Below are 21684 nucleotides of genomic sequence, written 5' to 3'. Positions count from 1 at the left end.
AACAATTGGCCCAAAATCCCATAAGCACAATTATCAACTAATTCAAACATTGTTCTTCACTGATTCGAAACATCAAAACTCAGAAATCGTTTGTTGGTCTTCATCTTCGTATTTGTCTGCAGAGCTTCTCGCATTCATTCGTTGTTTTCCATCGCAGGTGCGTATTTATGGTTAGGTTCAAATAATCGTTGATTGAATTATACATGTTTTTCTTGTTCTTTATAGCTTTCCATCCTTTCCTCGGCTTCACTGTTGTTTTCGATCTCTTTGCTTGCCTACTTCTTCAGTGCAATCCCTCTCTCCTCTGTTAGCAAGAAGGCAAGATGCTCCTACATCAATTGTTTGCTGATATAATAATAGAGCGGGTTTTGTTTCTTCTTTTTTTTTTTAAAGCGAAATTCCTCCATTTCTTGTTGAATTCCTGTTCTATTTTTTTCCATTGATACTCAAAGTTCAAGTAGGTTCTTTGTAATTCGGTTCGTTTCCATGTTCAAAGAAATTTGCTTTCTTCGGTTTTGCCAAATTTCGAACCGAATCGGAGGAATGCACACCAACCCTAGCTTTTATGATTCATAAGCATGTATATATTAGCTTTGGAAGATCTATTCATCTGAACTAATTAAGGTTGCTAAGTTTGGTTTTCTTTTTCTTTTTTTTCAATCCATCAGACTGCCTTGTCACATTGGAGAATTTGCGGGAGCAAAAAAAATAGATGGAGAAACAAAGGAGTTCAAAATTGAATATCGCAATCATCCATCCGGATCTTGGTATAGGTAATTTTATTATTCATCATCCTCTGGTTCTCTTTCTCCTATGTATTATTTGATAAAAGTTGTAGTGAAGAAAACAAAATGGGTTACTTTATGCAATACTAAAATTTGGTATTTTCTCTTTCTGAGACAAGATAGAATTCACTTATCTTCTTAAAAAGAATTGTAATATCACTTATTGCATGCATGAAAATGTTAATATTTTCAGGTATTGTTGTGATTACTAATTAATTTCAGATACCACTGTTTATGCCACATTATATATAATTTATAGGTGGAGCGGAAAGATTAATTGTTGATGCGGCTGTAGAACTTGCCTCCTGTGGACACAATGTTCATATTTTTACAGCTCACCATGACAACAACCGATGTTTTGAGGAAACTCTTGCTGGTAAGTGCTTTTTTTATTTATCACTTTATGACATTTGTATCTGAAGTTGTCATCGGTGAAATTCAAAGATTTTAATCTTAGAATAAAGAACAAATCCATCACTCTTTCTAAGCTTACTTTAGAAAGAAGTACAATGAATTTCCAATAATCCAATAATCCAATTTATGATTCAACCAATGAATCTTATAAACAAAGAAAATTTTGATAGAGAATTGAATTGGAGAATTGACTATCATAAATGAAGCTCATAGTAGTTGTTTTAATCTCAAAAAAGTCCCAAAGGGTGGATTTTAGTACTAAGGGAGGTTAGCTAGCCATTTGAGGTATATTTAATACTGGTTTATTTATTGCAGTGGTTATTGTATAGGATTTTAGTTTGTTGTGATCGGTCGAACTTGCCTCAGAAAGTGGCATTTAATTTATCCTGGAACTGATGATTTGTGCATTTGCAAATTGCAAAAAGTTATATGTTGAAATTAGCTTGCTGAAAGTTGAATCTGAGATTTGTGTGATAATGCCTTGTATTAGAGAGAAATTTATTGGCATTTCTAATGCTTGTTAGTAGTGAACAAAGGAAACTGCATGGAGATAAAATAAAAAAATTATTTTCCTTCAATTTTTTTCTATCTTTCCTAGGGCGTTCAAGCAATAGTTAGACAGTGAATATGTTGTCATGTAACTTTGAACCATGTACTCATATTAGACAACTGTAATTCTTAGGTTCCAGAAAGGGGGAATTGTCTTAATTTCTTACAACCAAATTAATTCTGTTTCTGGCTGAATTTGTGCAATATGTTTGTTCATGTCATTGCATATACAGGTACCTTTCCAGTTACCGTATATGGCTCTTTTCTACCTCGGCACATATTTTACCGCCTACATGCTGTTTGTGCATATATGCGGTGTATCTTTGTCGCTCTTTGCATGCTGTTCCTGTGGCCATCATTTGATATCATACTGGCAGATCAGGTTTCTATTGTCATCCCATTGTTAAAGCTTAAAAGATCAGCAAAGGTATTTCTGTTATATAAACTGTTCTTTAAGGTTCTTCCTATCATTTGAGTTTCATACAAGTCTAATTTATCCAGGTGGTATTTTATTGTCATTTTCCCGATCTATTACTAGCTCAACACACAACTGTTCTCCGGAGGTTATATAGGAAACCTATTGACTTTGTAGAAGAAATTACAACTGGTTTGTTTCCTTGATTACTATTTTCTGCTGTTCATATAGACTTGTTTAGGGCAAAATTTTACTCTACAAACACCGCCATTTATCAAATAGTTTTTGGGGTCTGTAGGAATGGCAGATATGATACTTGTCAATAGCAAATTTACTGCATCTACCTTTGCAAAGACATTCAAGCGTCTCCATTCACGAGGAATTCGCCCTGCTGTTCTTTACCCAGCTGTCAATGTGGATCAATTTGACAAACCTCATTCTTCTAAGTAACTGACATGTTTGTATATATATTTGATCTTTTAGCTCTGAGAATTCTTTGAACTGACATGCAAGTGTTGTTCATTATTTTATTCCTGCTTGATGTTGTTCATTATTTTATTCCTGCTTGATGTGGCGTAGATTAAGTTTTCTATCCATCAACCGCTTTGAAAGGAAAAAGAGTATAGAGTTAGCAGTTTCAGCATTTGCTATGCTTCACGCCCTTGATGGCCACACATTTCAAAATAATAATGTAGCTGATGCCACTTTGACCATTGCAGGTAAATCTTTAGCTGCTTTTTGAAACTCTACACTTCTACTGGGTATATACCTCATGCAAATGGTCTTATCTTGACTTCACCATTTGCTGCGTATTGTAATTCTTGTTTCAGGTGGATATGATAAACGTCTCAGAGAAAATGTTGAATACTTGGAGGAACTTAAAATGTTGGCAGAAAGGGAAGGAGTGTCTCATCGGGTTAACTTCATCACATCTTGCTCAACAACTGAAAGAAATGCTCTTCTTTCCCAATGCCTGTGCGTTATTTATACGCCGAAGGTCCGATCCTACAACTGCTCTCATGACTTTTATAACACCCAGGACCGAAATGTTGCTTATAGTAATAATAAGAAGGAAGTAGAAGAAGTTAAAAGGAAAAATGTATCAAAATATGCGATTTTCTTGGAAGACTTTAATCTACTAATGAAATGCTTGTGGTTTGCTCAATTTTCTGCTTTTAAGTATTTTTTATTTTTTCCTTAACAAATCAGTATATGTGGTTTACTCTGTTAGTATTGCTCATTTCCAAATTTCAAAGTGTTTTTATTAAAAAGAAAATTGCGAAAAATGTAGGATGAACACTTTGGCATTGTCCCACTGGAGGCAATGGCAGCATATAAGCCTGTTATTGCATGCAACAGCGGGGGTCCCGTGGAAACGGTGATAGATGGAGTAACGGGATTTCTTTGCGACTCTACTCCTCAATCATTCTCTTTAGCCATGGCGAAATTCATTCAGGATCCAGAGATGGCAAAGAGAATGGGTGAAGAGGCAAAGCAGCATGTAACCGAGTCATTTTCTACCAAGATTTTTGGCCAGCACTTGAACAAATACATTGTTAATATTGCTAGCAACAAGGAAGACTAAGAATCATGATAGCAGGTAGCAATGGCACCAACATTTGAATGACTTCATAATCATACAAGGTAATTTTGACGGAAAACAACATCTCTTGATAATGATCTGTGTTTCCTCGAGCTATTATTGATTTTGATAACTGATGTATTATGCAGCCAAATCACTCCATCTCTAATACCTGTTCTCCTTGAGCTTTTACTTAAGAACACCCTGCTCTGCCTCTGCATTGTTGTTATTTTCGGTAGTGTTGAATATATGTAGGCGTCTTGGAATAGGTAGGAGACAATTACATGGGATGGTGATGAAGTGTCTGTTTTATTTTTGAAGATTTATGTGGGTAATGCGTTAACAGGTATGCCAAGAAACTATTAAACATTAATGCCACAGATGGATGATACGAGGCCTCATATTTACACAACTGGGATTGTTCTACCTGTCTTCTTGAAATTGGCTACATTTTTTAGTGAGGGAAACAAGTCCGTGACCAGTCGATTAGATGTTATTAATATAATTATTAACACATTTTTTTAATCTTTTCAATTAGTCAATATTCCATGGAATTTAAAAGTTTAATAATGCTAAAATAAATTATTTATTAAAATTAATATAGCATAATTTTTAGAAATTTTTAATATATTAAAAATATTTCATTATTATTGAATGGAACTAATTTTTAGATATTTGAAAAATTCAAAATTTCATTCAATGTGTAATTAATAATTTTTTAGCTCAAAGTATTATATTTTTATTATAAGCAGCGGTATTCATTATTGATTTTTTTTATTCTGTTAATTTTTTATCTGCATGTTCATTAATTGATTTTAACTATTTTATATAAGTTCCTTAGATCATTATAAAATATTGTTTTCAGATAAAAATAATATTGATATTTTATGAAAGTTTAGATTCACCATCTTTGTGATTTATATCGAAATATTTTTGTGATTAAGACATGAGCATTTATCATTCATAGACACAATATTTATTAATTAATTTATATATATATATATATATATAAAACATTGATATAATATAAATTGTTTTTATAGTAATAAACAAAAAAAAATATCAGGAACAAAATAAAATTAATAAATAATAAATTTTTAACGTTCAATTAATTCTAACAATTCTCGTATAGAATGATATTTCAATTTTATTTTTAAAATACACTCAAGCCCTGAAAAATATGAAAAAATAAAGATGAAAAAAGAACTAAAAAAGCATATATATTAAGAGAAACAATAAAAATTGCCTTTCCTTATTGAGATTTCTAAATCCATCGTAAGACCCTTTATGAAATCTAAAATACATATTATTCTCTTATTAATAATAAGTATGGAGTATTGAAAAAAGGATACGATATTCATATACATGGATTCATATATGATATTTTATTAATTTCTTTAGTCCCATATATATATATATATTATACAAAATGTATTCGGTATAGAATATTAGTACATAATATTTTAATAGCCTGCTATTCATGTACCTAATAGATTATCAGCTTCCTATATATATATATATATGAAGGGGAGGAAGTAGGATCGGAGCACACAATTCATCCACGTGGCATGTTATAAAAGTGAGCTTCAGCCAGGTTTGTGTATCTTTGCAAGTTTTGGTAAATTTGTATAATAATAAGGTGCAATTTGTGTGGACTCTGGTAATGGCGTGGGTCCTTCTTTTATTATCTTATGCAATCAATCACATTGTTTATCATACAAACTAAGATTCATTCTTCTGTGGTCCACTGCAATATTCATTATAAATAAATAAATAAATAAAAACCCTATATTGATACCTTTTCTATGATATAACCCTGCTCAATCCTAAAGCATTTCTGTGATGTTGTTATACCTTTTTCTCCTGATACTTCGTGTATTCAGACAACCAGATCATCGGAGGAGACAATGGAGTTTCTAACAAACTCTTTATGGTATTATTATTGCAATAAATAAAAATTAAAAAGAATGGTAATGAGAAATTAGTAACTCCAAAGTTCCATGTATGCTTAATATTGTTGTGAGGATATGAATGGCAGAAATTGATGGTGTGGGAAAATCATGAAATAGGCCCAAATGACCCTTTTGCATCCATTTTTAGATATTTTCACTTCTCATCTTATCAAAATATCCTCATCACCATACAATCATTCAACCTTCTAAATACCCATCACAAAGGATATGCATATAGGATTATGTTTTGATTATTTAGTTCTGTTAATGTATAAATTTTTAATTTAATTTGACATACGTTTGAATTTTATTTTTATAATTTTTTGAATTAAGGGAACATAGATTGCTATATGATAAATATAATTATAAATGCAGTTGAACATATTTAAATAGATATGGGGATTGGTATATGTTGAAATTTGAGCTGCTATATGGTCAATAATTATATGTAATATATATATATATATATAATCTTACATAGAAAAGAAAGAGTATTCTAATGAAAATATCATGGCATTATTGAACTCATTATTTTGGAGAGATTGAATTTTGAATTTAGATCTGCTCTTGATGGATGAGGAAATATGTTTAAGCAAATAAAAACGTCTAATTATCAATTAAATCTTGAATTTTATATTTTTTTAATAATTTTATATAATTATTTTAGAATTTAAAAAATAAATATTTTTATTTTTATTTTATTTTATTTTTAAAAATATTTCTCAGCGTTAACTTTTGTAATATTACATTTGTAAATCGATTAAAAGAAAAGATTTGTGAGTTAGCAAAGAAAATGATGCAATTAGATACGAGAAGTGTGAAAAAGATATACATATGTAAGATCTTTATTTATTATATTATTAAATTTAAGATAAAATCTCACAAATTTATAAATTTTTTCTTTTCTCGTAAGTACATTTGACTTATCATAATATTCTTTTATCATAAAATTGTAAGAATAATCTTTTGACAGTGTTTTTAAAAATAAATTAAAAGTATGAATATTTATTTTTAAATCTGAAATAATTAAATAAAATTATTAGAAAGTATAAAATTTAAAATTTAATTAGTAATTAGGTTAATAAAAAAATAAAAACATAATTTTCCCTAATTTTTTGTATGATGAGAAGTAAAGAGATTTAGACTTAAACTTATGGGTAACTTTTGTCGTGATTTTACTTTGGACCTATTTAATGTTCCAACTGCTTCTATAAACATAGAATATTTAATTTTATAATTGGATTAACGGATCGAATGGTTAATTATAAAAAGGGTTTGCAAATAATTAAAAAAAGAAACAAAAGATAGCAACTAGTTAGGGTGTATAATTAGTAATGACTGAGTCGAAGGATCTCTAATATTGCGATAAAAATAAAAATAAAAGAAATTGTACTAATGAAGTTGGAGGATCCCTAATTTTTTAAAATTTTATTTTTAACCTTATTGTCTTTTCTAAATAGTCCTCTTAATTTTTTAAGATTTTCAATTCAATTCTCTTAAGATTTCAATTTAGTCCTATAAAATTTCATCCTAGCTTTTCGACTGTCTTTTTTTTTTTGTTGAAATTTATGAGAGGACTAACGGGTCATGGACTACATAATAAATGATAGTCATTCCTTTATAAATTCTTTCAAAATTCATTATAATTTATAATCCGTCGGTTTTTTTATCAAACAGCCATAAACTTTGTATTTGTAGATGATACCCAGCAAAAAAGGTTAGAATAGCAAAATCCCTCTTTTTGCCAATCCAGTTCCTTCCCAGTTAGTCTTACTTAAAAAATATCTTCTAGCCAAGCCAGTTTTGATTGAAATAAAATTGGCATGGTATCTCTGCTTTTTCAAGATAAGAAGGGGTAGAGAAAGCGTCTGGAGCCAATGTTTGAGTATCAGGTGCTATGACGCTGAAATAACTCATACAATACTTTCAGGAAAACTCATTATAGAAGTGAAAACTCATTTAATACAAAAGATATGACTCAAACCTGAAACCTTTCTCTAAAAAATAAATGTTCTTACCACTTAAACTAGACTTATCGATTGTCTTCTGTTATAAAATAATTAGAGATATTTACAGTTTGAAAGAATTGTATATAGTAATATGGATATGAAAGTATTGTATGTATATATAGTAATATGGAATAAGAATGGAAAATAGAATTATTGAGTGGGATAGATGGGGCAAAAGCTGATCATGAAACCCCTTAGGCCCCATAAGATGACATTGAGATTTATATATATATATATATGCCCATTCTGATTCTCTCAACCTTTTCCTTCTGTTGGCTATATATTTTTGTCCCTTGTTGCCAACAATCGAGTCCCAAAACGACCTAACTCTAAACACATCTCAACATTTGCTTCTCTTATCAAATGTTAAGATTAATAAAGAGAAGACAAGGTAACATGATAGATCGTCTCTATTGTTGCTTTCACATCTACAACATTTAAAACCTTAACCATAGTAACATCTCATTAGTACCAATTTCGCCAAGAAAAATAAAAAGAAATTGCATGCAAAATTGTCCTTCTAGAAACAACATTATTTTTGAAAAAATATACGACGTACCGAGTCATTAAAATAATCCATAAAAACCTCTAACTCCGGTATTATTTTTTATTCTATTAAAAAAATAACAAGAAAGAACATGATCGGTATTAATTTTCAGTTTTAAAAATTCCGAGTTCAATTCCCCTTGCTGCCATCCATCAAATTTGTTGGGAAGTTATCACTTACTCAAGATTTCTTCAGATATTTCTTCAATGCTTTAGGGTTCATAAATATGGAGGAGTATTCATTGAAGAAAAGCTGGACACTTTATTTAATTATGAATTTATGGGTTTTTAGTAATTGCCTGTAAATGAAAAGAAAAGAACAAGTTGCTGAGGCATGTGTGGTAGTAGTGAACGCCTCTTTTCTACTTGCCTTATGCCCACAGTGAGTGACCACATCAACCACAGGACTCCCAATTGTGCAGAGGAGGGGGCCATCAGATATGTTGCTTTCAATAGAAACTACGTACCGTACAACTATATTACTGAGCTGTGTATATATATATATATATATATAAAATAGCCACATGACTAGCTACAAAGAAGCTGCCCAATTAGACGTTCTTAACTTCTAAACCAGTGACCACAGTTGGTTGTTAGGAACCATTTGGTTCAAGATCAAGAATAAAAATAGAAATAGAAATAGGAATGAGAATGGAGAAAAATAGATTAGGAATAATTTTTTTTTTTTATCTTGTCTGTTAAATTAATCTAAGATTCGGCTTTAACCGGACATGGGGAGTCCTACTTATGATGATATATATTAGCTGTGTTTATCTTTTAGGTTTGGTCCTCTTTCAGTGTTCGAGATATATGTAGATCACATTAACTTGGTTACATCCAATTTCAATCTGTATTGGTTCAGTTCTCATTACAGTTCGTAAGTTTCTCGTTGGTCGCCATTAAAAAAAGTGGATAGGAAATTAGGTGTAGATAGGGAAGTCTCCATTTTGGTGCAGAAATGGGGCTTGTCAGAGATTGATTAGATTCTATCTTTTGCTGCCCATTTCCTGCAACAGCGGTGTCTATCTTCTTCTTCTTCTTCTTCTTCTTTTTTATCTTTCATTTTTGCATGTGCTTCAGCAAATCAACGGCTATAAGCAATTTGCCATGCACATGCACAAAATAAACCGAATACTGCACTCTCTTTTTGTTTTGTTTTGTTTTCCCATGTGCAATAGACATTCTTCAGTTCATACTATTGCAGAAACAAGATCACTAGCTCCTCTTACAACCAAATGCCAATGAGTTAATCAATGATTGTCGCTATTTAAATTAAAGCAACAACAGCATCACGAGATTAGAAAGAATTGGTAACTGTTTAATATCAAAGTAATAATGATTAATTATCAAGAATTTAATATAATTATTGGGTTTAAACAGCTATAGTTATCAGCAAATCATACAAACACCTACTGAATGTTTGTAGCACACCCATTGGCTGATCAAATTATTATGTCAATGTCTCTTTCTTCCTTTCCTTTTCTTTCAATTTCAGTTCATATTATATATATATATTAATGGGTCCTTTCTTTATATTTTGTGGTATCAATCGATGGAGATGGACTCTTCCCTTTGCAAAGTTTTGTTTGTCTCATCGTATAATGCAATTCTTGACACTTCTAGTGCGGTTAACTATTCCTGATCAATTGAAATGAAATATAATATATCTATCACATGATTGGTCTCTCATATATAATCTATGCTTCTTCTTCTTCTTTTTTCATTTGTCCTTCAATTAATGATTTCCCCACCCCATCAGAACAAATGAGGTGCTTGGATGTTTAATCACGTGTATTCTTCTGTTTTCTTTTTAATTGAAAAACAAACAAGGGCATTAATGCAAGTGGTCGAAGCCGGATTTGCGGATTTAATTTAACGGTAAATATATATCTCGACATAAATAATTAAATTTCTCATTTCAACTCTAAATTTCTTTGCCGAATTATAAAATATAAAGAAAAAGATATCATTGATTAAAGTATAAAGCACGAGAGATATAATTATCTTTTTGTACCCTCTTAAAAATGATAAGAGGTAATAATTATCTCCTTAAACTTATAATTATGAAAGTAATAATTCATCTTGTGTAGAAGAAAAGAACCCAACACTCTACTGCCAATAAAAATATTATGTTAACACTTAAATTAGACTAAATTGATTCAATTTTAGCATTCAGTTAAACTATCTGTCAAATTTGCTAGTTCGGCGTGAACAAAAAAGAACGGAGTAGATATTAGAGTTATTGACTCATTTAATTATTAAACTATTATTATTTAAGTATATAAAATATTATTTTTTATTTTTTTATATTTAGAGTTTCATTAATTTTATTTGCTTAAACGATAATATTTTAATAGTGAGAGTACTTACTCAATTCTTTTTTTTATTATTATTATCGCCGGAGTTCACGTCACGTCAACAAATCTTATTGATAATTTTATTGAAAATTAAAATTGAAATCAATATTAAAGTTTAATGCTAAAGTTGAAAATTTAAATAGTACACGCTAGATTTGATAACAAGTATAAAGTTTATTTCTTTAAAATATTAAGAAAATTCATTCCAAGAAACAACTGCAAGAGTCATTTTCCAATCCAAACCATGTCTCAAGAACTAGATCAAGTTTGGACAGGCTTTTTTTTTTTTTTGCTACTTTAATTTTTTATATTCTAATGATAGTTACATTTTTAATTATTGATCAATATTACATATCATGTATTATAAGATTTTACTTTTTTTTGTTAATGAATTCATACAATGAATCAAATGTGAAAGGATATTTTTCATCAATGGGGGCATTCTTTCAATTGAAAGTTAAAGATAAATTAACAGAAAAATTAAAATTTTTGTATTTTCTTCTTTCAAGGAACTTAGTCATACATATACACTTTTTGATAAAGTGTCATAATTATTAGGCTAAAAGGTAATGGTGATGAACCATTTTGGGTACTGGTAGCAGCCTAAATAAAGTCATAATGGCATATTCATAGCCACTAATCATTTGGACTTAATTGGCTAACAGGGTGATCTTCCCTATTGTAGTTTTATTAATTAGGCACTAATTAAGCACCCAAGTAAGAAAAACTCAAACAGATTTCTCCTCCTACTTTTCCCTTTTCATAAATCATGGTTGAGAATTGTTCTTCCTTTTTTTGGTATAGTAGAAGTTACTAAAGCCCAGTCACAGATTGAGACTCAAACTTCATAATGAGCTTAATTAATTAGTGATTAAACCATATTTTCATTACATAATCAGAATGGAAGAATTCAGATTACCCTCTGTGAGAAAGTTATTATAACAAAAATAATAATAATCAACTTGAAATCCTATGGAAGCTTAATATATTAATTTTTAAAATAATATAATTTTATTTTTCAAACCCAATAGCAGACCACTCTAGAAGCATGTTAAAATTGTCAGAAGAGCATACATATTAGAATAAAAATGTACATAGACATAGGCCAATGAAAATAACAGAGACACAGGTTATGATAAATAGGCCCTGAATTTCAGGTTATACACATTAATAAATGGACCAATTGATCATCTGATTTTTTCTTTTAAAGGAAAATGTGAGAAATGACAGGCTGTTTGTGAATATATTTGTAAATTGTGGGCTGTATTTTTCTTGGAATGGAATGATTGTCTGTTGTGGGAAATGTGAGACACTGCCCCTTTTGTTTAAACTCTCTTGTTTGACCATGCCCATAAAATTTCATAATAAGACTCTATTTTATATTTTTATTAAATTATTACATAATTTTCATTTTTTTTTAAATTTTTATATTAAATTTTAATTTTTTATAGTATTAAATTTATGGATGCGAGGTAAAATTTTCAATGATAATATAAAAACGTGCACTGTTTTTTATTGTTTAAGCATATAAAATTAATTTTAAAATTTTATTAATTATAATATATTAATAATAGGATTATTGACTCAGCTAAAATTACAAATTTTATCAGACACTAAATTTAAAATTAATACTAAATATAATTTAAAATTTACATATTAAATTTGATAATGCACACAAACAAACTAGAAAATCTTTTTCACTAGAACGACAACTCGGTAAAAATCACTTTTATCAAACGGCTTAAGGTTTTAAATATAAATTCTAAAAAAATAATTTTTAAAGATATTTTATCAGAAATGCTCAAATTTTATTTTAATTGAATTTCTTTTTTCATTTTTTAAGTTAGTAATATTATAACGGTTTTATATTTAGTCCAAATTAGTTATAATTCTATAAAAATTCTAAATGCTCAGTAAAAAAGTTGTCTAAAAAAGAGAAGACCTTTTTTCTATTTCTTTATTAGTTCCTGTGATAGACAACTCAGTGATGTTTATGGGATGACCTTAACATACATCAGCTATCCAGAAGCTGGAAAGCATATCTTAAAGATAAGTAATTAGCTAATAAATTAAATTAAATTAATCCCAACCATTAAAAAGATCTTCCAATAATCTACTGATATTGTTGAGGTCACCATCAATACTAATCGCTTTCCTTTGATTTTTTGTTTTTCTTTCTTCCTGATGTTAACAAATAGAGCAGCAAGTTGGACTAAAGCTTTCCAATCTTCAGCTTTTAATTTGGACCGTCAATGCCTCACCTCTTAAGCTCCTTCTTACTGCTACATATTTTATTTTATTTTATTTTCTTGCGATTTCTTTGTCATGTCTCCAGATTATATGTCTAAAAAAAAATTGAAATTACGTTAATTATATTTTTTTATTATTTTTCTAAAAATTAATTGTTGATCGTAGCCTGAATTTAAATTATTATATTATTATTATTATTATTATTAATAATAAGAACTTAACACTTTTATAAAAACAAAAGTGATTTTTAATTGATAATAAATAAGAAAACTTTTGATTAAAAAAATAATATTCCGGGACAACAAATTAAAATAATATTAAAGATGTGGGCTTTAATTTATTAATAATAAAATATTAATAAATGAATATAATAGTATATTGCTTTATTCGGAAATGGACCCAACTGACTGAATTGTTGTAGTGGACAAATTCAATAAACAATTGAACATTTCTTTGAACGTATATATATACATGCAGCATGTGTTATTCTATTTTTCTTTCTTTTTCCTTTATGTTCCTTCTTGGAAACCAATGAAATCTTTTATTATTATTATTATTATTATTATTAAGGTCCTTTTCTGACACTTCACTTAATTATGATTTGGTTGATATTATTATTTATTAACAATATACTATGAATGATACAATACTTTTCTTTTTAGAAATGCTAATAATACAAGGAAGAATGTGTGCATTTTGGTCCTTAAGGTTTACAGCCAGGATCAAATTGAGTCCTAATGTACTTTTAGGTGCAAATAACTTATAAAATAAAGTCTTTTTCTTGTATGCCATTTTGTGAGCTCTACTAATGGTGCTTTATTAAGTTAGAGAGGTTGTTATATGGGAGGTTACGTGCCGCTATTAAGATTGAGCAATCTCATCGAAATCATCTCTCTCCAACTCATTCACTCGGCAGAGAGCTTTTAAAGCAAATAATTGAATACATCATGTTGAAAAGATTCAATTTTTTCCATCTAACTGTAATTTTTTTATGCAATTTAAAACTTTATTAATACTATTATCATCTCCCACTAAAAACAATTGTCTAACTATTTTCTAGATTTTAAAATAAATATATTCTTAATATTTGTAAAACCTATTTTTATTTTATATTTATGCTTAATTCCTACATGACTTAAGTAATTAGAGTAAAAATTACTCATAATAAGTAAATTGCCATCAACATAATTTAAGTTTGGGTCATATATGTTCAAACACATCCGTAATAAAATTAAAACAAATACCAGTATAATACGTTTTCATTCTAAACCCAAATATATAATGTAATTTTTTACTATCAGATTATAATAATCGAAAATAAAACATTACAAATTGAGTGCTTTACACTCACATAAACCCATATTCAAATAATTTTATAAACATATGCCAAGATACCCAAACTCTAATTTTTTTTGCATATCCATCAATAAGTATCTATACTCTATGTTAGTAGGAGTCAATGTCAGAAAAATAGAATATCTACAACATTGAATTGACATGGCATTTTTGGAGTCCCACTATAAAGATGTAAGCCCCAAGCTTTTGCCACGTTAATATAACCAACCTATTTATTTTAATAAGGTACCGATAATAGAAGTACCAAAATGCAAAGAAAACCTTGCTTTATCAATTATTTGCACCTAAAAATATTATCAGAGGGCTAATTTACCCATCGATGTAAATCTTAGGGGGCGAAGATGCATCATTTCCCACCATACAATGTATTCGCACGTTTATTATTTCAATTCAACACACAATTTCTCTTCCAAAAAGCCAAAAGATTCGATACTGCTAAAATATTAAAAGTATTAGAAAAAAATTATTATTGATTTTTAAAAAAATTAATAAGAAGAACCTATGCTTTATCAAATTAAAAGCAATAATTAAGAAAAATAGACCGAGACGTGGCATAAAGGCATGCAAAGAGTCGGTGAGGGATCACGGTTTTTATATTTAAAAACAACCAATTACGAGAGAGGTGAAGGTCTGTTTAAACACGTGGCACTTCGAAAAGGGCCAGATCAGATCCAGATGTCCGTGAAACCTGCCGAGTTGGACTCCAAAGTCACGGTTTCCCCTTACCTCATATCTTGCCAACTGACCCGGACCCGATCTAAGAATTACATTAATTAAATATAAAATAAAATAATACTAAAGGAAAGATTGTCTTCTAGTGACCGGCTACCTGAATTCCCAGTTATCTCTCTATATAAGCCACTGTGATTTTGTTTTCTTTTACAACTAGCGTTTATCTGTTAGATTTTTTTTTTCTAAGTATTATTTTTTTGGTTTCCTCTCTAATTATTAATTAACGAACGGAAGCAAAAGGAGAGAGACAGTGAGTCTGTGTGTGTGTGTGTATATATAAAGAGACAGAGAGAGTGCTTTCTTTCTTCTAATTAAGTGAAGTTATGTTTCGTACTTCGCTTTCGGCTTCTCGCCGGCTCGCCGGAATTTTGTAATCGTCGGTCATAAATAGAAGAACGGGAAAAAAAGGAAAAAGAGCAGGAAAATTATTTAATCGAGGTAAAGTCGGTGCTGAATCTTTACTTTATCTTCCATTTTCTTGGATCTCTCAGTTCCTTTTTATAGCTGGTTTTCTTGAGTTTCGTTTTCGTGATCCTAATTTTACGGAAAAGTAATGATTGATTGGCTACAAAGAGATTACAAACATTTTGTTTGTTATTTTTTTTTGACTGTTTTTGTTGATTGATTTTTTCAGGCTGAAGTGAAAATTATTTAATCAGAAGGCTTTATTATCAGATCTTATGATAATTTAGTCTCCGTTTACCTTTTTCAATCTTGAAATCTTTTCCAACTTTAAGCTTTTGCTTTTAGTAGTGGAAAGAAAAAATGGGAGTGAAAGTAGTAGCAGGCGGAACCTGTTTTCAATGGTCACAGCCGGTTATGCCTCATTCTCCATCGGCTTCACAAACCCTAGCTTCTGCTATCTCTTCTCCTTCTTCAAAAAGACGGTGCCGTTCCGATGGAACTGGAACTCTTGTGTGCCGATACGTACAGAGAGTAGACCGTTTTTCTCTGTTTGGTACGTCTTCATCAACCCCGCATCTTCACAGGTCTGGATCTTTTGAATATCCTAAATCAACAAGAAGCGATAGAATTAAAAGAGCTTGCAGTGCAAGCTTAGATGCTTTCTCCGACGAAGAATTTTCTAAGAAAATCCAAGAATTAGCTCTCAGATTCCAGAATAATGAAGTTGATTCAGATACTCATTCTACTAATAATAATGATGTCATGATTGAAGAAGAAGAAGCTTCAAGCTCACAGAATCATAATGAGAGAGGAGTATTTGGTGCTGATTCTGTAGATTGGTCGGAAATTGAACGCAAGGCAAACAGTGTGGAGCTTCCGCTTTCTCTACGAATGATAAAGAGAAAGATGCGGTGGCAAGAAGAGTTCAGGGAATCTGCTTATTGTTCGGTTAAAAAGGCGTTTTCTTCAATGGTTTTTATAATTCGAGAGCTCCATAGCTATACTCTGCAAATGAGAGAGTTGTTATTTACTCAAGATTTACAAGGAGTTCTTGTCCGCGTACAGAAAGAGATGCACGCTTCTTTCGTTTGGTTATTTCAGCAAGTTTTTTCACATACTCCTACTCTTATGGTTTATGTGATGATTCTGCTTGCTAACTTTACAGTTTATTCTATGGGTAGTAACATTGCAATTGCAGCTTCACCACCACCTGCTGCTTATGCAACTGCAACAGAAAGCGTTGAAATTCGAGACCAGAAGTTTGATTCTTCATCAGTGAAGACGTTTTTGGTATCCTCTTCCTCTGATGGTAAATCAACTTCTATTGGCGGTAGCAATGGCAGCGGTGGTGGTAAGATTCGGCCGGTTGGAAGTGGAACTGATGGATGGTTCGATGGCTCGAACCAATTTAGAACAATAGTCCCTGACGGTGCTTCCCAACTGTCATCTCCCGGGGAAGCAGAGGAATCGGTATCAGGCCAAGAAACTAGAGAAGAAGAGTCAAGTCTATGGAATTCTATTGTGGACGAAGCTTGGAAAATGCAAGCGTCATTGAGAGATGGCTCTCTTGATCGTGAAACTGTGCAGAGATTTGTTTCACCTATCAAAGCAATTGTCGAGCCTGATGATTATTCAGCATATTTGACAACAGAGCTATTCTATCAAACTGGGTTATCACAGGACCCTAACAATCCTCTCCTGCTTACCAATTATGCTCAATTTCTCTGCCTCGTAGCCCAAGATTACGATAGGTAATTAGTCTGTACCAATCTTTTTCTGTTAATTTTCAGTCGTTTTAAGTGTTTATTAATAATATCACACTATCATTAGCATAATCAGAGTTACAGGGAAATTGGAATATCTCCTTAGTTTATTCTTACACGGCCAAAGAATTTTAATTTTCTTTGTCAGCTTGCATATTATATGGCTTTTGAGGGTATTCGTGAATCTCTGATAGGGAATATGTGGTGTCTTTGGTTTCAAGAGAAAAAGAAAAAAAATATCATGGATCACATTCTGCGCGTGATCAGCAACGCGCTTTTCACTTAAAAAGATCTTTTGATCAACTTGCTTAAAGTAGCAGTTGACTATGATTTTTTCTTTTTCTGAATACATTACTTTGTGGAAATGTATCTGAATGTGACGTTTTTTCTTCTCTGTATGTGAACAGAGCAGAGGAGTACTTTAAGAGAGCAATAGCAGTGGAGCCACCAGACGCTGAAGCATACAGTAAATATGCAAGCTTTCTATGGAGAGTGAGAAATGATCTGTGGGCAGCAGAGGAAACTTTCTTGGAAGCCATTAACGCTGATCCTACAAACACATACTATGCAGGCAATTATGCTCATTTCCTATGGAACACCGGTGGAGAAGACACTTGTTTCCCTCTAAACTCCCAAGATAACACCCAAGAAATCTAATACACTTGAAAAAGAACAGAACCAAAGAAAACAAAAAACAAAAATAAATAAATAAATCCTCTTGGCTGGATGACTACAACACCCTGTCTTAGTTATCACTTATCGGTTCACACCCATCTCTTTATTTTCCACCTATTGACTAGATAATAAGAATAGAAACAAAAGAAAGAAAGTAAAGAAAAGAAAAAGAGAATTTGTTGTTATTTATTATTATTATTATTATTATTATTAAGTATTATTTTTGGTCCCTCTGAAAATTGCTTTTGTTTTGGGTTTATTTATTAATTGGTGGAGATATCTAAAGAGAGGGTGTGGGATGGGGGAGATGACCCAGGGAGGGAAGTTGGGAACAAAGAAATAATCGGAAGTGGCAAGTGGTGTGCTCTGAACTGAAGAGAGAGATATCTCAATTGGCGGAGTTTTTGATGTATTTCATTTCCTTTTAGTGACATAACCCACATGGCAAAGTGTAATTATTCAATTTGTTAATAGATTGCCATTTTCAATTAGGCTATTATGCGTATGTCTTCCAGATTCTTGTTTTTCTTTTACTGTTAATATCGCATCTAATGAAAATAGACCAACATCCAAGATTAGCCCATCAAATTTCTTCTTATCTTGTAGGTTTTGAGTGATTGGTAATGGGTATTCTACAGTTCCTCCTTTTTCGGATAAAATATGAAAGGCTCAATGACACAAAACATTAAAAAAAAAAAAAAAAAGAACAAGTCTCAAATGCTATACGGTATATGACCGCAGTATTGAAGACCTAAGACATTTGCATAATGAGGTGCGTGCATAGAGTAAACAAAGAGTAGAGCATGATCATGCACAAGGAGTGTGGCTCAAAAAGTGTATTAGTTGCAGAGTCATGTGCTTTTGCCCATTTACATTTTGCTTTACGTACGTAATTCACATGATTATTAAGAGCTTAGTCAGCTTAATTATAACTTAATAATACTATATATTTAATTCAATTCAGATGCACCTTATATTATAATATCTACTTAATTTCCTTGATTATGGGACTCGAACATGTTACTCACTAGTACCATAAGCAAAATAATCACACTCATTCTCCTTGTTTAGAACCACTAAAATCTAGATATAACACTTAATCTACCCAAAGAAAGCTGAAATAATGGTGCCAATTCATACTTTTGGGATAAAGGGTGAAATACCAATGAAATGATAACTATTTTAATAAATAAATCTAGATATTAAAAAAATTATGAAAGTGTCTATCATACTTATTAATTAAATTAAATTAAATTTAAACAAATAATAATTCTTAATATTCAAAATAAAATTTCAATTTCAATTTTTAAAATTTTATATATTATTTTATTTTAAAAATCAAAATTAATAATTTTTGTCTCTATTTTACTATCATAGTCGACTTTGTCGAACCATCATTAACACTATTGCCATCAAATTCATTAGTTTTACTCAAAATTTAGATTTATTTAGTTTTTAAATAGAAATTATAGGTCTATTTATTAAAAAAGTTGAAATTAGACTTATTTAGTCATCAACTACAAGTTAGGAAAAGAATTTTATCCTTTTGTCCTATACTTTTCAATTATTATGTTGATTATATAAGAAAATTATTGTTAACAAATTGTAATGCCCATTTTTAAAATAATCTCACGTTACTATTAAATTAAATTATTCGAATCCTTTTTCATTACATTAAATGAATTCTTACGGTGTAATTTTTATATTTTTATAGCGAATATAAAAAGAGAAATACTCATCTTATATAATTCAAGACACATGACTAAAGAAACAAAGACGTCCATCAACCATCTGCCCGCAGCATGAAAGAGTTAAATTGGGGTGAACAAAAATGCATTAAAGTCATAGTTATATTATTTATCAAACACAAACACATGGGGATGCAACGAATATTATGGGTCATTGGTGATTGAGGATATGAATTAGGCCAAACCATAAACTGACATATTTTCACGTGAAGAGATGGGTGATTTTAAGCTACTCCCATGTCCAATGTCTTCTTCATCTACCTCCCAATCTTTCACATAATATATACATCTAGACACACACAATTAACCAAATACCTTTTTGACATTTTGTATTACATAATAAGAACTTAGCTAACGACATCTACTATATTTTATCAAATTGTCCCCACATTGATTTAAATATTTGTGTTTGTAATTTAATTTAATTTGGTTTATAGTACACAACTAAATTTAAAAAAAAAAAAAATCAGAAATAGGTTGCTACTTGATGCTTTCTTTGTTCTTCATTACTAGTTTAGACCCATTTGATTTAAAATCCGGAATAGAAACCGAAATCTCTCCGTAGAAAAAATATGAATAATTATTATTTTTATGTTTTTTTTTATTCAATATAGAATGGGAATCAAATTTTATTTATCATTGATATTAATAATGGGATTTGATTATTATAATATGCAATAAATATTTAAATAATAATATTATTTCACTTGTTTGACTATTTATAATAAATTTTATTTGATTTTTATAAAAATAAAAAATACGTCTCGTATAAGAGAGGAGGGAATATGTAATTCTCATTGACCGAGAAATATCATTATGACTCATGAATAATTTTTAACCAACCAAATAACAACATCATAAAAAATTTAGTTCCATTTTCACTTTCACCATTTTTTCACCCACCAAACCACCTCTTAGTTTTAGCATATCATATATAAGCAATCCTAGAAGACATCAAGATACAAGAATTTGGTAATTTGGGCTTTTGTTCTAAATGGACTAACATTAATTTTGGGCTTTGTTCTCACTGATACAGCTTCTAAATTATATGTGCCTTGTGAGTAGAAAGTGGCAACATATATCAACCATTTGTTTTTTTTTTGGTAAGATTCTTGTCTATCAAGCATATATATATATATATAAATATTTTATATTTTAATATTAAATAATTGATATATATTTTATTATTTAAAATAAATAAATATATGTCAATTATCTATCAGTTTAATATATAAGTAAGAATATATACTAAATTTAGAAAAGAATTCTCTTTTTATTTATTTATATGATTACTTCGTTACATCATGTGGGTGCCTTTCAAGTCAGACCTCTTTCTGATTCAAGTACTAAGATTTTGAAGATGAACTAACCTAACCAAAGTGTTTAGTAACTTTCTTTTTCAATGCAGTTCAGTTAATATGATTTGTTTTATTTACTAAGAGTTCCACTACTAATGCATCTCATTAGTATTTATACAAAATGCTAAATTAAACATCACAGTTATTTCGAAAAACTAATTTCATCTTATTTAATGAAGTTAAACTCGATATTGACCGAGTTGAACCGAGATACGTCGCTTTCTCTTTTCTTTTCTTTAAAGTAATTATAAGCCTTGTTTACATTCAACAATGTCATATAATCCTATAGTTTATTTACAACATATATATCTGTGGTTATTTCCTCTATTCAATTGGTTAAAGTAATTTTCTTCAGTTTTCAATGTGTTTAACCATCTTATCATGTTGGTAATTTGATCAGTTTACTTGCATTTTCATGGATATAGTGTAAGTTTACCATAATTTCATGGACATAGAGACCCGATCTGATGTGAAGTTCTAATCTTTTGAAATATTACATATAAAGTATATCAATTCGACATGGCCAAGGTAAGAGTTTTTATTGTGTTTTATAAATAAAACATAGAATTGGATCAAAAATTCAATTATCCTAAGTTGTGAAGTACTTGTCTTTATGATAATTGTTGAAAGAGACTCTTTGATATATTACTTAAAATAATATATTGCCACATAAATTTTTAATTAAGTAGAAAATACGGATCAAATACGCGATTAAGCAATTAAATTTTAAAATAGTTTAATTACACTTCTAAAATTTAAAAAACAGGAGAATTATATAATTGAAACTA

The 21684-nt window shown here is 30.0% G+C and overlaps 2 protein-coding genes across 7 annotated transcripts; both read left to right on the top strand.

The window, feature by feature from the left end:
- Positions 1–23: 23 nt before the first annotated feature.
- LOC8276386 (alpha-1,3/1,6-mannosyltransferase ALG2) lies at positions 24–5554 on the top strand. 6 transcript variants are annotated; one of them, XR_001535683.3, is made up of 10 exons: positions 25–157; positions 669–773; positions 1045–1161; positions 1982–2175; positions 2250–2355; positions 2462–2609; positions 2743–2882; positions 2994–3160; positions 3455–3807; positions 5273–5554. XR_001535683.3 is itself a non-coding variant. In XM_015723310.3 (10 exons), exons 3-10 carry the CDS (start codon positions 713–715, stop codon positions 3746–3748), a joined length of 1227 nt encoding a protein of 408 aa, XP_015578796.1. In that variant the 5' UTR covers positions 49–157; positions 288–318; positions 669–712; the 3' UTR covers positions 3749–4157. The 6 variants fall into 6 exon arrangements, 4 of the variants coding, with proteins under 4 accessions (XP_048234098.1, XP_015578795.1, XP_015578796.1 ...); XR_001535682.2 differs by lacking the exon at positions 5273–5554 and adding an exon at positions 3895–4157; XM_015723310.3 differs by lacking the exon at positions 5273–5554 and adding an exon at positions 288–318 and having other exon boundaries at positions 49–157; positions 3455–4157.
- Positions 5555–15092: 9538 nt separating this feature from the next.
- Positions 15093–18295, top strand: LOC8276385. The gene is made up of 3 exons (XM_002525573.4): positions 15093–15385; positions 15582–17103; positions 17523–18295. Exons 2-3 carry the CDS (start codon positions 15713–15715, stop codon positions 17770–17772), a joined length of 1641 nt encoding a protein of 546 aa, XP_002525619.2. The 5' UTR covers positions 15093–15385; positions 15582–15712; the 3' UTR covers positions 17773–18295.
- The last annotated feature ends 3389 nt before the right edge of the window (positions 18296–21684 follow it).

Source organism: Ricinus communis, chromosome 1, assembly GCF_019578655.1.
Source record: "Ricinus communis isolate WT05 ecotype wild-type chromosome 1, ASM1957865v1, whole genome shotgun sequence".
NCBI lineage: Eukaryota > Viridiplantae > Streptophyta > Magnoliopsida > Malpighiales > Euphorbiaceae > Ricinus > Ricinus communis.
Note: the sequence above shows the minus strand (reverse complement) of the source record. Positions and strands in the feature narration are given on the sequence as shown.

Excerpts from the sequence above, each read along its gene's own strand:
- LOC8276385 (XM_002525573.4), top strand. The coding sequence starts at position 15,713 with ATGGGAGTGAAAGTAGTAGCAGGCGGAACCTGTTTTCAATGGTCACAG. Across the intron at positions 17,104-17,522 it reads GTAGCCCAAGATTACGATAG|AGCAGAGGAGTACTTTAAGA; the intron begins GTAATTAGTCTG and ends GTATGTGAACAG.
- LOC8276386 (XM_015723309.2), top strand. The coding sequence starts at position 713 with ATGGAGAAACAAAGGAGTTCAAAATTGAATATCGCAATCATCCATCCG. Across the intron at positions 1,162-1,981 it reads TTTTGAGGAAACTCTTGCTG|GTACCTTTCCAGTTACCGTA; the intron begins GTAAGTGCTTTT and ends TTGCATATACAG. Across the intron at positions 2,356-2,461 it reads TGTAGAAGAAATTACAACTG|GAATGGCAGATATGATACTT; the intron begins GTTTGTTTCCTT and ends TGGGGTCTGTAG.